Source organism: Pseudonaja textilis, chromosome 5 (genome assembly GCF_049901715.1).
Source record: "Pseudonaja textilis isolate UNSWEBS1 chromosome 5, rPseTex1.2, whole genome shotgun sequence".
Taxonomy (NCBI): Eukaryota; Metazoa; Chordata; class Lepidosauria; order Squamata; family Elapidae; genus Pseudonaja; species Pseudonaja textilis.
The window spans coordinates 18,929,992-18,943,722 of record NC_141994.1 but is presented as its reverse complement, the minus strand read 5'-3'; the positions used below and the strand labels follow the sequence as shown (position 1 = coordinate 18,943,722).

General features: G+C 43.4%; 1 protein-coding gene across 2 annotated transcripts in view; it reads right to left on the bottom strand.

Annotated features, from left to right (window-relative positions):
- Nucleotides 1-213: 213 nt before the first annotated feature.
- The window catches only part of ETV6 (ETS variant transcription factor 6), a 125,734-nt gene continuing 112,216 nt past the window's right edge, over nucleotides 214-13,731 (bottom strand). For both annotated transcript variants that reach the window (XM_087934226.1, XM_026702296.2), the window contains 3 exons: nucleotides 10,519-10,661; nucleotides 5,191-5,291; nucleotides 214-3,918 (listed from right to left, as the gene is read on the bottom strand). In XM_087934226.1, the coding sequence (XP_087790352.1) occupies nucleotides 3,813-3,918; nucleotides 5,191-5,291; nucleotides 10,519-10,661 (350 nt within the window). In that variant the 3' untranslated portion in view covers nucleotides 214-3,812. The remainder of the gene's footprint in view (nucleotides 3,919-5,190; nucleotides 5,292-10,518; nucleotides 10,662-13,731) is intronic.

Genomic DNA, 13,731 nt, shown 5'->3' with positions numbered 1-13,731 from the left:
TTTTTAACGTAATATTTTATTCTGTATTTGCACATCCATCTTTGTCTCCAGGGAACCTGCCTTGCATAAAATCTTCTTTGTTGGCTAAGGCAAAACGATGCCTTCGGTTAAAGGTCTGTTAGAAAGAAGACAGATGAGAATGAAAAAAAACAACAACCAAATAAACGCTGAATTTCCGCCTGAGGCATATCGAAAGACAAATGCCATCTCTGCTTTTTTATATTAAAAAAATTTATTGAGATGATGTAATTACAAGCATTTAAAAATTATTTGCAACTCACTGGCCCTGAGTAAAGGCATTCTTGTTTTGCTTTGTTACATTCATTCAGTTCACTCCCTTAAACCCCACACCTCGAAGAAAATAGGAAGCGCCATCTTCAACAGATTATAATTTACTTAAGAAAATAATAAGAGATTTTTTTTTCCTTTAAAAAAACAACGCGACAGCACGATTTCCTTTCGACTTTGCATATGACTGCAGCTAATTCCACAGAAAACAGTAAAGAGGTTTCATTCCTAGTTCTCTTCCGAACTCTTGAGCTGCCAGCAATTCTCAGTATACATGGGGAATTTTTTTTTTTTTACATTGATTTAGCAGACTTTCTGTTCCTTTTACCGCTGGCTAAAAGAGCAGGGAGATGCAAAACGTGACAACAGGAAAAATTCTTTCTTTTTCTACCAAATAGACCCACGGCTGTCCTTTTGAAGGGCAGCCATGCGTTAATTGTAATATGTACTTTGGCTTCAAAGAAACAAACATTGTGATTCGGTTCTCGAATATGGAAAACACGCTGTTCCAGTTTCAATTTCTCTCGCTCTTTGATATCATAAGCCAGACTCTTTTTTTCCCCCTCCCCAGATACCGTATTTTTATAAATTGCGTTGGCCAGATGCCTGCAGTTTGGATGATGGCCTTTGTGGGTGAAGGACAAACACCACCACAAACACACATCCGCCCCATCTAACCCCGATATCCCGGACACGATCCTGTTCTCGGATTTCTTGCCTTCTCAAGAGTGTAGCTTTTCTCTCGGCAGCAGTGATGGTTCCTTTGGGACGGAGTTAGACTTGACTGCTTCTTATCTATTGGCTAATGTATGGTAACACGGATGAAGCTGACGTCGTTTTTGAAGCTTTGCTGGGAAAGGAGGAGAAGCAGTTGTAGGAAAGAGACAACACCCCTTTCCCCCCATTTTTTTTTTTGTGTGTGTGTATTATAATTTTCATTTGCTGCATTTTTAATGGAAGGTATACATTTCTATCAAGGGCGAATTTCGTTTCGCTTTGGGAAGAAATGAAAAGCAAAGGATTTGTGCCTCCATATGTGTGCACATCGATGTGTCCACAATCCGACCGCTTTAAAAACACCCCTTCCCGGAAGTCTCTATGGCTAGTTCTTTTTAAGGAAGACTCCTGCAACATGTAATTAAGAAGTCACCTAGCCTATATCTTGGATTGGGCGTACTCGCCATCTTGAGACCCTCAAATGTAACACTCCCTTTTCAAAAAGTAAGCTTCTAGCCCTTAACAATTCAGAAAATAGGCTTTCAAAAAAAGCTGCAATGAAATTTCCAAAACAAGAAGCAGGTTTCCGATGATGGGAAAGTGAAAATGAAATTCAAGACAAGTCTTGGTGTGCTCCTCAACTCGGAGAAGCAGGCAATGTTACACAAAGTAAAGGAAAACAGATACAAATATACTTCATTTGCCCAAAAGAACCTAGTGAAGCAGTCCATTACTTTTTCTGACGCTGTTTAAATTACTGTGGAAAAAGAATTTCGACTTCTTTCATGTATGATTTACATAATCTTGTCCATGGCTGTTATTAAAAAAAAACCCGAACACTCTTATATAGCCAGCATTTTGTCATGACAAACGAACCTCTGAACTTAAGGAGGAAATAACTTCATTTGTGGTATAGAAAGAGGGATGACTTCCACCTAGGAGTTTTACAGAATACAGTCTTCCTACCAACCAAAGGCACATACAAATTTCCTCTTAAGGCTACGAAGCTCATCTGTCATTGCAAGAATCCAGAACACTGCAACGTGATAAAAATAGTAGTCTTCAGTATTCACATCCACCTAAGAAATGAGGAAGATGACTTAGAAAACATTTTTTTGGGGGCGTGGGAAGAGCAGAAGCAAAGGGAACGAGACGAAGGTCAGCCCCAGAGATTCAATTTCACCTCTCTGAGCTGTGAAGGCCACTTCCTGGGAAAAATTATAGCCACCATTTTGGAAATCCTAAACCAGGGGTGTCAAACTCAGAGCCCGGGGACCAGATCCGGCCTGCAGGATACTTAGATCTGGCCAGCGGAGCTGCCCAGGAAACAGCAGACCAGCCTGCAGTGCTTTTGCCAGCCAAAACGGGCTCCCAAACTCCGTTTTTGGCTGCCACAGCCTCCTGTAACCCTCTGCCAGAGAAAACGGAGCTCGGGAGGCAGGGGTGGGATCTGACCGGTGTAACCACCGGTTCGGTGATTTTACATTTCAGCTATGGGCGGGTGGGTGGGCCAAAACAGAAGGAGACATAGAACGGGTTCTATGTATGCTCTCGGTTTGCTGCTTTTCAGAGCAACCGATTCTACAGAAGTGGACAGAACCGGCAGAATCCCACTCCTGTCGGAAGGACCGCATGTGGGAGGGAGCCTGTTTTCACTGCCTGACCACTAGCAGCCTGCTCTGGCCTCCACAGGTGCCCCTAGTGTGGAGCTGGCCACGCCTACCCTGGCCCAGAGGTCGAACACAACCGCCATGTGGACCTCAGTGTAAATGAGTTTGACACCCCTGTCCTAAACCCTTCCTTCCCTTTGGAGGACCAACTTATTTGCTTCGCAGATCAGAGCCTTGCCCCAACCCAAAGAAGGAGAGGGAGAGACACCGAAAAACCATCTCACATTCTTCAGCCTTGCAGTTGGAAATACCTTTTAGTAACCATCCAGCAAAATATCCCACACCCCGGCTGCATGGTTTCTGCTTAACCCTTTCTCGAAGCTGGGCCATCATCCTGCAGAAATATATCCTGCCTTTTACTGGTTTCTGGAATAGTTTCTCCTACTCAATTCAAGAGTGCTCAGGTGCCTGGATTCGGTCCATGTGCCTTTGAGGAGTCAACGCTGGCTAACAACACTCCCCAAACGACGGCACACGCTTTCCCCACAGCCACCAATGAGGCGCTTTTTTTTTTTTTTTTGGTATTTCTCATGCTCTAAACCATGGATTGCAGTCCACGTTCTTCGATCTTTGTGCCGACGGAGGCTGACTTGCAAGCAGGTCTTGGCCTCTGTAGATTCTCCCCGATGCCTCTTGCCCTTGATTTTTTCTCTCTCTCTCTCTCTCTCTTTCCTTCAGAGGCTCCCGCGAGAATCTGCACTGACCCACAGTTGTGCTAATTTCCATAGGAAAGCATTCGGAGTACGCAGCCCCCTGACGTTCTGCTCTACAAAAGGAATTATTTTAAAAGCCCAAAGATTACTTGGACGGGTTAATTAGAAAAAAATAATAATATATATATATATTTATATATATATATATATCCAAACTGACCAATTGAAAACAAAACAAAAAAAATCAAGCCCAAGGTGAGACAGGTCCTAAAAGTTAGCCAGGTGAGAGCTCTAGGCTCCCACTCTTCTCGACCAAATGCTGTTGCCACACCACCCTTGCCAATCTTGTTTCTTCGCTAAGGTGCTTGGCGGGGTCCTGCCAGTCCAAGATAAATGCCAAGTCCTGGAGCCCTGTTTTCCCAGCCCAATGGATCTCCAGAGACGGTTTCTCCATAAACCACAGTGAAGGAAGTAGATCAAATCCTCAGCACTCGTCTTCCTGGTAGATCTGCTCATCTAGTTCCTGAGATTCCAGATGCTCTAGGCGGTCAGTGCGGCCGCTCATAATTTCATCTGGCGTCTTCATGAACCTGCAGAAACAAAGAGTGTGTAAGTGTGGGGAGCAGAGTTTAATTCTTTTCTTTTCTTTTTACTGGCATTGGTGCTTCTTCACTGCTTCTGCGAACTTTGGACAAGGGGCTCTGTGAGCTGCAGCCAATTTGCTGGCGACCACTCGGTGGTAAACGGTTACAATGCCCACTACGTTGCAAATGGTTTTAATTATTTTTTTACCAATCCGAAACGGGGAAGTCCATTTTCAAACTATCTGTTGTGGTTCGCCAGCAGCCTCTGCAGATGGCGGTGGAGTCAGACAGTGGGGAAGAACAGGGACCAGTCCGGGAGTCTGGAGAGGACACGGATGAGGGTCCTCCATCTGATGCAGAGATGGGGCCAGGACCATCTGGGAGTGGGGTGCTGACTCCGGAGCCTGCGGAGTCTGGCAGCAGCGAGGACCCAGGGGAGCCTGTTCCCAGTGCACGTGTGAGCAGAGCTGCTAGAAGGCAAGAGCAGCTGAGACAAAAGGGGCGACTCGGGAGTAAGGCTGAGCGGTGATTGCCCCTCCCATAAGGTATAAAGGACAGGCAAAGGTGAAGAAACCTTTGCAAGAAGCAAAGTCATTCGTTCAGTTCAGATTAAACCTTGAAGCTCTGTGTGGACTTTGTACTTCGGTTGGTTTTTTTACAGTTCATTTGGCACTTTAGTTATTGGCAGCCATTCAAAGGAGAGAAAGGTGGGTGCTTATCTCGAGGGACTGTTTGGGACTCATTACAGGCCGGGAATGAACATAATTCCCAGCGTTGAAATAAAACAAGAATTGTTTTAACTTTGGGACATCCAATCAGAGCTGAAAAAGCTTCTTGGATGAGAAGCGAAACATCTTCAAAAGGGAAAAACAAGAAAATCCAGTTGTCTCCTGAGAAAAGCACCTTTGGGAACAACCATGACCCTGGATGATTGAGGATCTCTACAGACTTTTATATATTCTGTCAATCAGAAAATGTTACATTATCTTTCCCCCCTGGAAAAAAATATTCTTGGGCAGGGCTTGATGAATACTAACAACTTAATTCCCTTTTTTTGATGACTTGTACAATCAAATGAACTTGGACATTTTGGATTTTGTCTATGTTTTTGTTTGTTGTTGTTTTCAGGGTTTTTTTTGAGTGGTGACTTGTTACACACACACACAGACACACACACAGACACACAAAGAGTTTGCCTTGAATAACATAAGTAAAAACAAAAATTCTTTCACAAAATTTGGAATGCACAAAAGCACACACACAAAAAATCACAATTACCTGAACAAAAGTCTTTGTCCTGGCTCCTTTCTGATAATATTTAGTTTGTAGTAGTGGCGCAGGGCACGGGACATTTTCTCGTAGGTCATATTTGTTCGGTTCTGTTCCATTTAAGACAAAGAAAAGCCAGAATTAAAACAAGTTACCAAAATGATAAAGAAAGAAGAGATGGCTAAATCCCAGTTCACATTCCCTTTTCCTCGTCTTTGGTTGTCTTCGCTTACGTCATGCTAGATAACACTGAGCCCGTTAAATTGTATAGTCCACAACTTGGGAGGAAATTAATAAATCAACATATGAAATTGTTGAAGAGAAAATTAAGAAGATATTAGATTGTGCAGAATGGACAGACTTACGCTGAAAATCAAACAGAAAGAAGATACAGAATATTAACAAACATGGAACTTATTTTACCAGTGGCTGGAAAAAAAGGGATGGAGAGTAAGAATGGCAATTGTATTGTTAGGCCATTTAAATACCCAGACAAGATGTTTATTAAGCACTAAGAAATGTAACAAATAGAAAATTAATAACATAAAATAAAAAATATGAGATTGGGTAGCCTTGATTCTTAAGGGCTCCAACCTCTTTTGTTTATCCAAAATATGTAAACAGATGGGCTATTGTAATGCACTCTAGATGGGGCTGCCCTTGAGGGTGATTTGGAAGCTACAGTTGGTGCAGAATGTGGTGGGGCATAGGACAGAACTGGACAGACCTTGGCATGCCCATGAAATGCCACTCATCTATGCATTCACTAGATGCTAGTAAGCTTCTGGGTATAATTCAGGGTGCCGATCATCATCTATAAAGCTCTTGATGGCTTAGAACCAGGAGTCAGCCTTCCCGGGTAAACGAAAGAAACACATCCAGGTAGCTAATTCTACTTTATTGCAAAGCTACATTAGCAAAATCTTGCAAGTCTAAAAGTACAAATTTCCCACCGACACTTTTAACCTAAGTACAAACTTCCCACCAATCTGACCTGGAGTGCTGACATTGCAGCCCTGGCCAAAAGGGCCCAGCAGAGATTATACTACCTGAGACTTCTCAGAAAACAACAACTGAATTAAAACACGGCTGGTGACCTTCTACCGCTGCACCATAGAGAGCATTTTAACTTACTGCACCTGTGTATGGTTTGCCAATTGCACAGGGGCAGATAGGAAAGCACTCCAGAGGGTTAATGTCATTGCCCAGAAGATCATTGGTTGCCCTCTCCCCTCTTTGGAAGAGCTTTACAGCTCCCGCTGCCTTAAGAAAGTTCAAAACATTCTTATAAAGATCCATCTCATCCTGGGAACCCTTTTTTTTGAACTATTACCATCTGGCAGATAGTACAGGGTAATAAAAACAAGGACAAATAGGCTGAAAAACAGCATCTATCCCACAGCAATAACTCTACTGAATTCTATTGGTATAGTGCCATATTAATGCAATATCAGGGATTTTCAATTCAATTGTATAGAATGTGAAGGAGGTGTGTTTGTGTTTTTAATTTTTTTTATGTATAATGTACATTGAAGATGGAATTTTGTTGTAGGAGGTGCAATGTCAATAAAGTAAACTAAAAAATTAATAAAAATAACAGCTTGACCTATTAGATTGGGTCTTTTAAAAGCTTCTTCCTCTGACCATTAAGTGATTGGGGGCTCCTGTTTCTCTTGCCTACTTGTTTCCAAGGTAGCATCTCTTCCCCTTCTCCTTCAAGGTCATCCACATGGTCCATTACACCAAGTTTCTGCCCATCTGGTACACACAGACAAAGCTGGCCTGCTACGAGACCCTTCAGACGTACAAGACATCAATTGAGACCCCAAGAAGCATGGCTTCTTCTCTGCCACCTTCTGGAACGGCGTCTCCCCACCGATCTGTCTAGACTCTAGCTCCCACCCTGACAAGGTTCTGGAACGCTTTAGAGCAAAGGCCTTCAAACTTGGCAAGTTTAAGACTTGTGGACTTCAACTCCCAGAATTCCTGAGCTAACATGACTGGAGGAGGAATTCTGGGGGTTGAAGTCCACAAGTCTTAAAGCTGTCAAGTTTGAAGGCCCCTGATCTATCTATCTATCTATCTATCTATCTATCTATCTATCTATCTATCTATCTATCTATCTATCTATCTATCTATCTATCTATATCAAGGGTCTTCAAACTTGGCAAGTTTAAATCTTGTGGACTTCAACTCCCAGAATTCTTTAGCTAACATGACTGGAGGAGGAATTCTGGGAGTTGAAGTCCACAAGTCTTAAAGCTGTCAAGTTTGAAGACCCCTGCTTTAAAGACTGAAGAAACTAGTTGGACAAGCGGTAAAATGTTTCACACAAAAGAAAAAGAAAAGAAGTCCAGCCACCATGACTCAACTTCCAGACTTTAAGGGCTGTTCAACCAGGGCTTGGGTGTTTGTTGAGCTTTGTTGGTTGTGTTTTCTATCTGAGGGAGGTGTGTTTGTCCGGATGTACGGGATTTCATCTCTAGTGTTGTTTTTAATTGTTTCCTATTTTTAGTGTAAGCTGCCCAGAGACACTTTGGAGTCTGGTAGCCTCTGAATTTCATAAGCAAATGAACAAACAAAAAGGTTGCTCTTGAGCGGAAGTTCAAAGGGCCCAGCTGGATAGGGCTGGAGGCCTGTCTAGACATAGCCATCTACCAGAGAGGAGGAAAGCCAAAATAAAAAATTAAGATGGAGGTGGTGATACCTGCATGACGGAAACCCCACCCTTTTAAACATGTCTTGCACATGTGATGGAGGATACTTCTATTGCGAGAGCAAAATCTGCCTCCAAAACTGCCTCACTTCCGGGCATCCTGCATACTACTACCACTATTGCTAGGTACTATTACTGCATGCTGCCAATCCTGCCAGCAAAATGTAATAAAGCGACCCAATTCTCACCTGCAAACAGCATAAAATTCATTTTTAAAAAAATCAATAAATAGCAATGATAACACAGGCCAAAAAAAATAAAGGAAAAAGGAAGAAAGGAAGGAGAAGGAGGGAGGGAAGGGAAGGAAGGAGAGGGAGGGGGAGGGAAGGAAGGAGGGAGAGGGGGAGGAAAGGAAGGAAGGGAAGGGGAAGGGAAGGAAGGAGAGGGAGGGAAGGAAGGCAGGAGAAGGGGAGGGGAGGAAGGCAGGAGAGGGAGGGGAGGAAGGCAGGAGAGGGAGGAAGGAGATGGAGGGAATGGAAGGGAAAAAAGGAAGGAAGGAAAAGAAAGGAAAGGAAAAAGAAAGAAAGAAAGAAAGAAAGAAAGAAAGAAAGAAAGAAAGAAAGAAAGAAAGAAAGAAAGAAAGAAAGAAATCGATCATATATGACCCTTCCATTGGTTTTCACCAACTTCCAAACATCTGTGATTCCCCTCCCCTCCAAGGGAGGGGGGGGAGATAGTCTGAGAAGCTTTTCCTATGAATTGTCACAATGAAGGAGGAATTGTGCTATTAAGTCAATTGCCTACCATCAAAATTAGGAGCAGATGCAATCTGCCCATGTCATTTTAGCCTTCTCCCCATCAACGTAAGACCAGGGAGCAGAGAAAGGAGTTTGCTGCTGGAAGAGTCTACATAAGCAGACGTCACTTGAAAGGAATGGAAGACTTTACTAGAATTCCTAACCTCCTACTCATCAAGAGACACGAGCTTTTGTTCCTTGTGCTGCACTGGACCCTGCCTAAGTGTAGACTTTCCTGCTAGAAATTTGAGAAGGAAAAGTCCTCACACCAACAACGGTCCAAAGTAGTCAAAAGAACCCTGCCCTCTTCTTTCCTCGGATATTTTGCAATAAGCACACCCCAAATAAGGACAGGTCAGATGGCCCCTCCCACAAGATTCCCAGAGTGCACTCATGATGGGAAAACCATGCCCCAAATGGTTCACGTTTTCTGGAAGCAAATCTTCCAGAATGACAAATGGCCCCCAGAGTTCCCGGTGTGAATGGGACGGTGGGTTTTGCATAGCCCTAGAGAGCCACCCTGAATATTTTTGCTTGTCTAAGTGTGGGAAATTCCCACGTGTTCAGTTAGTAATGGAGAAGAAATGAAATAGGGGAGAGACACATCTTCTTCTCTAAAGCAGTATTTTATTCTTATTTTTATTATCTCTCTCTCCCCCCCGCACCCTCCCTCCCTCTCCCTTCTATCTGAACATACCTATCATCCATCTATTTATCTGATCTTGTCTGTCTGTCTGTATCTGAACATATCCAGAGGTGGGGCTACTGGGGGTTTGCAGGGGTCCGGGAGAGCCCTTAGCTAAGATTCTGTGCAGTTTGGAGAACCCCCAAATCCCACTCCTGGCTGGCCCCGCCCACCCCTTCCCTCCCCTGAGCCCCCACGAGGCTCATTTTGGATGCAGATAAGTGCAGGGCGCACACGGAGGCTCAGGGAGGGCGAAAAACGGGCTTCCCAGAAGTTCAGGAAACTGGAAATGGGCCTGTTTCTAACTTCCAGAGAGCCTCCGGAGCCCTGGGAGGCCGTTTTCACCCTCCTGGAGGCTTGAGGAAAGCCTCCGGAGCCCGGGGAGGGCAAAAACATTCTCTCTGCGGTGATGCAGGAGGCTGACTAGGCCATGCCCACCCAGCAACTGGGCAGAGAACCCTTTGCTAAAATTTTTGAAGCCCACCCCTGAACATATCTATCTATCTATCTATCTATCTATCTATCTATCTATCTATCTATCTATCTATCTATCTATCTATCTATCTATCTATCTATCTATCTATCTATCTATCTATCTATCTATCTATCATCTACCTACCTACTTATCTGATCCTATCTATGTATCGATGTATGTATCTACTGTATCTACCTACCTACCTACCTACCAATCCACCCTACTTATGCTGACAGAGGAGGCATACCGTGGGCCGTGTGACCAGGGTATTCTGGCTGGCAGAGTCCAGGAAGACGGCCTTCTCTACCATTGTTCCAGCTCTTTGGAACATCTGCCCCACCCCTTCACATTAAGGGTGGTGGGTAGATTAACGACGGATCCTACTTCTCCCCCATTCCTGCTCCTGCCCTCCTCCTCTTTTAATCAGACCACAGAATTTGGATCTTCACCAAAAAATTTTATTTAGGTCTTTTAGTTTTTGTATAGTTTTTCTCTTTTTAAGATTGTAAGCCAGCCAGAATTACCCTGTGGTAAGATGGGCAGCCAATATAATTTTGCAAAACAAACAAGTGTCATCGATGATTATAGATGATTACAGAATTTCTCTTTTGGTCTACATTTAACTCCTTTTTTTTCTTTTAGTAGAATCGTATTTATTCTTTCTCTACTCCTCCCCGATCATTTAATTCACAGTCTCTGCAAGACCATCATGGATCCTTTGTACCTTATGATTTCCCCATAGCCGGGCCAGCCCATTGGGGTCCACTATCCGAAATATTTTGGATTCTCTGTCCTCCCATCGGATGAAATTTTCGTACCGGCTGTCGGAGAGCAATTGATAGACGTAATCCCAGAGGAGTCTGCAGTCTGGAAAGAGAACGACAGAAAAGTCTTCAAAAGGTTCCTGACGGAAATGAAATTAGTTAATTGGCCAACACTGACTCACCTCCAGGAAAAACACCACGAACTGTCAGACATTAACTCTATTTCTCTGATAAAGTATTGAGATACTACTGCTGTTTGTGAAGAATCCCAAAGCAATTGACACTCGTTATACGGTGATATTTTAGAATAAAACCGATCCATTATAAAGACAGGTGCCAGGAGGTGTTCAGAGCGGAGATGTGCCACGAGAAAAAGGAGCTGTGATGGCACAGTGGTTAGAATGCAGTATTGCAAGCTACTCTGCCAACGGCCAGCAGTTCGATCCTGACTGGCTCTAGGTTGACTCATCCTTCCGAGGTGGGTAAAATGAGGAGCCATATTGTTGAGGGGGCAATAGGCTGACTCTGCAAACCGCTTAGAGAGGGCTGTAAAAGCACTGTGAAGCGGTATATAAGTCTAAGTGCTATTGCTACTGCTTTTTAAGAGGAAACTGAAAACATGTTGGACAAGGTTGTTGTGGTTCACTGGCAGCAGAATCGGTCAGTGGGGAAGAACATGGACCAGTCTGGGAGTCTGGGGAGGACTCAGACGAGGTTCCTTCGTCTGATACAGAGATGGGGCCAGGACCATCTGGGAGTTATGTGCTGACTCCGGAGCCTCCAGAATCTGGCAGCAGCGAGGCAGAGGAATAAGGGGAGCCTGTTCCCAGTGTGTGTGTGCACAGAGCTGCCAGAAGGCAAGAGCAGCTAAGACGAAAGAGGCGACTCGGGAGTAAGGCTTGGAGGTGTTTGCCCCTCCCATAAGATATAAAGGAAGTGCAAAGGTAGGGAAACCTTTGCAGGAAGCAAAGTCATTCGCTCCAATCGGTTTGGACTCTGACAGCTTCGTGGTGAATTTATTCTGTTTGATTTTGGAAAGACTAATTGGGACTTTGGTCGTTGGCAGCACTTCAAGTAAGATAAGGTGTGTTCTTATCAGACGTCTTACAAAGAACTTTGGCAGACGTCCCTGGGACTAATTATAACCGGTAAAGACTCATTCCGGGCCGTGAATGATGATAATTCACAGCCATTGAACTAAAATAAAAGAGTTTTGGATTTTATATGTGTTTGTTGGTATCTCAGGAAGCCTTGGTCAGAATAAACGTCAGCTGCAGATGGTAGGTCCCTCCAAAGAAGAGGAGGATGTCCCCACAGAGAAGGTGTCCTTCCGTGGTGCCACAAAGGGCCAACCTACAAGATATGGCGAAGACAGGAAGACCGTCTTCCATGAAGAACCTCAGTGTGTTGGTGGCCCAACTAATTGAAGATGTTCAACACCTACAAGGCTGAAGTCCATCCAGACTAGCCTTCTTCAAGCTGATAAGTCTCCAAGGGTATTGAAGAATGCCTCCTTTCCATTCTCACCAACAGTCAGCATTCTAATACAGGTAGTCCTCAATTTACAACATTGAGTGACCGTTTAAAGTTACCATGGCAGTGAAGCGACTTATGACCGTTTTTCACAGTTACAACCTTCGTAGCATCCCCATGATCGTGAGTTTTGTGTCAACTTAAAAATATTGCTTTAGTCTTTTTAGTTGCCAGCAGAAAGGGAGTGGGGGAAAGTAGTGCATTCCTTAAATGTTTCAGATAATTGCTAGGCAACCGAAGCTGCTGGCGGGCAAGATTATTACTAGAGAGCATGATTGATGACTCTTGGCTATGGATGTGTCCCATTGGAGAATATACATCCAGGGGATGGGGGGAAGACCGGGGTCAAGGGTGAAATGAATGAGGTGTCATAAGAGTCAGCTGCACCCAGGTAACACTGACATTGTCACTCCTAATAAATCAGTTTTTTTACTCTGAGAGATGTGGCTAGAGACTTATGATTTGAATAAGGGTGATTTGTCGGAACCCTGACATTTTGCCCCATTTTACGGTTTTTCTTACCACACTTGCTAAGTGAACCATCGCAGTCGTTAAATCAGTAACCCGGTTGTTAAGTAAACCTGGCTTCCCCACTGACTTTCCTTGTCGGAACCGGTCACAAAAAAAGGATCCCATGAGCTTGGAATTCATTCATAAAAGTGAGTCGAATGTAAATCACCTAACCCTGGGGATGCTGCTATGGTCATCAGTGTGAAAAAAACTTTTTTCAGTGCCGTTGTAACTTTGAACAGTCACAAAAGAACAGTTGTAAGTTGAGGACTACCTGTATAGATTAGCAGAATCGTGCATCATATATCTAATATGAATGTAGCACTATTTCACTTGCCTGTATTTAACACAGTTTTTCCACAAAAACATTAAAATCAGAGCAATTATTCTGGAGGTATTACAACTTCTCTTGATAGTTGGATTGAGTTTTTCCCATTATAGTCCCAAAAGGCCAATGAATTATCTAGACCAGATGAGTAGGCTGGCTGGGGAATAGTGAGAACTGAAGGCCACACATCTCAAAAGTTGCCAGATTTGAGAAGCGCTGTCCTAAAATACTATTTAGCTGCAGAAATGCAGGGATTCTGGAAGAATAACATTTTATTTTATTTTCCTGCTCTTTTCCTTTCTTTCCCAAGCTATTTTTATATGTTTCCTTCCTTGTCAAGAGAAATGGCAGTTTGCATGTATGGTTATATGTTTAAAACATAATAATCCCAGAACAAAAAGCAGATGGAAAGGCAAGAATTGTGTTTCCTTCTCTTTCCTTGTTGCCAATTCCGGCCCAGTTCCACCCTATCCTGCTTATGGTTAGGATCAACGGAAAAAAGAATTTCTCCTCACAAACCTCTCAAGAGGTTTTTTTTAAAAAACAAACAAACCCAAGGGTTGTATTACAAAGAGAATCCATGAGGAGAAATAATTTGAGTTCTGCTCTCCTGATGTGCTATTAGGGAAAACTACCGCCTTCTCCTAGTTTCTAGTTTCCTTCTTAGCTGATAAAAGAAATCAACCAACTTTGCAGTAAATATTGGAATACTTTCAAATTGGGAAGAAAACAAAAGAGTAAGAAGAAAAATTGTGAACACACACACACAAAAAAACCCCGTGTTAAATTTAACAAGACGAAG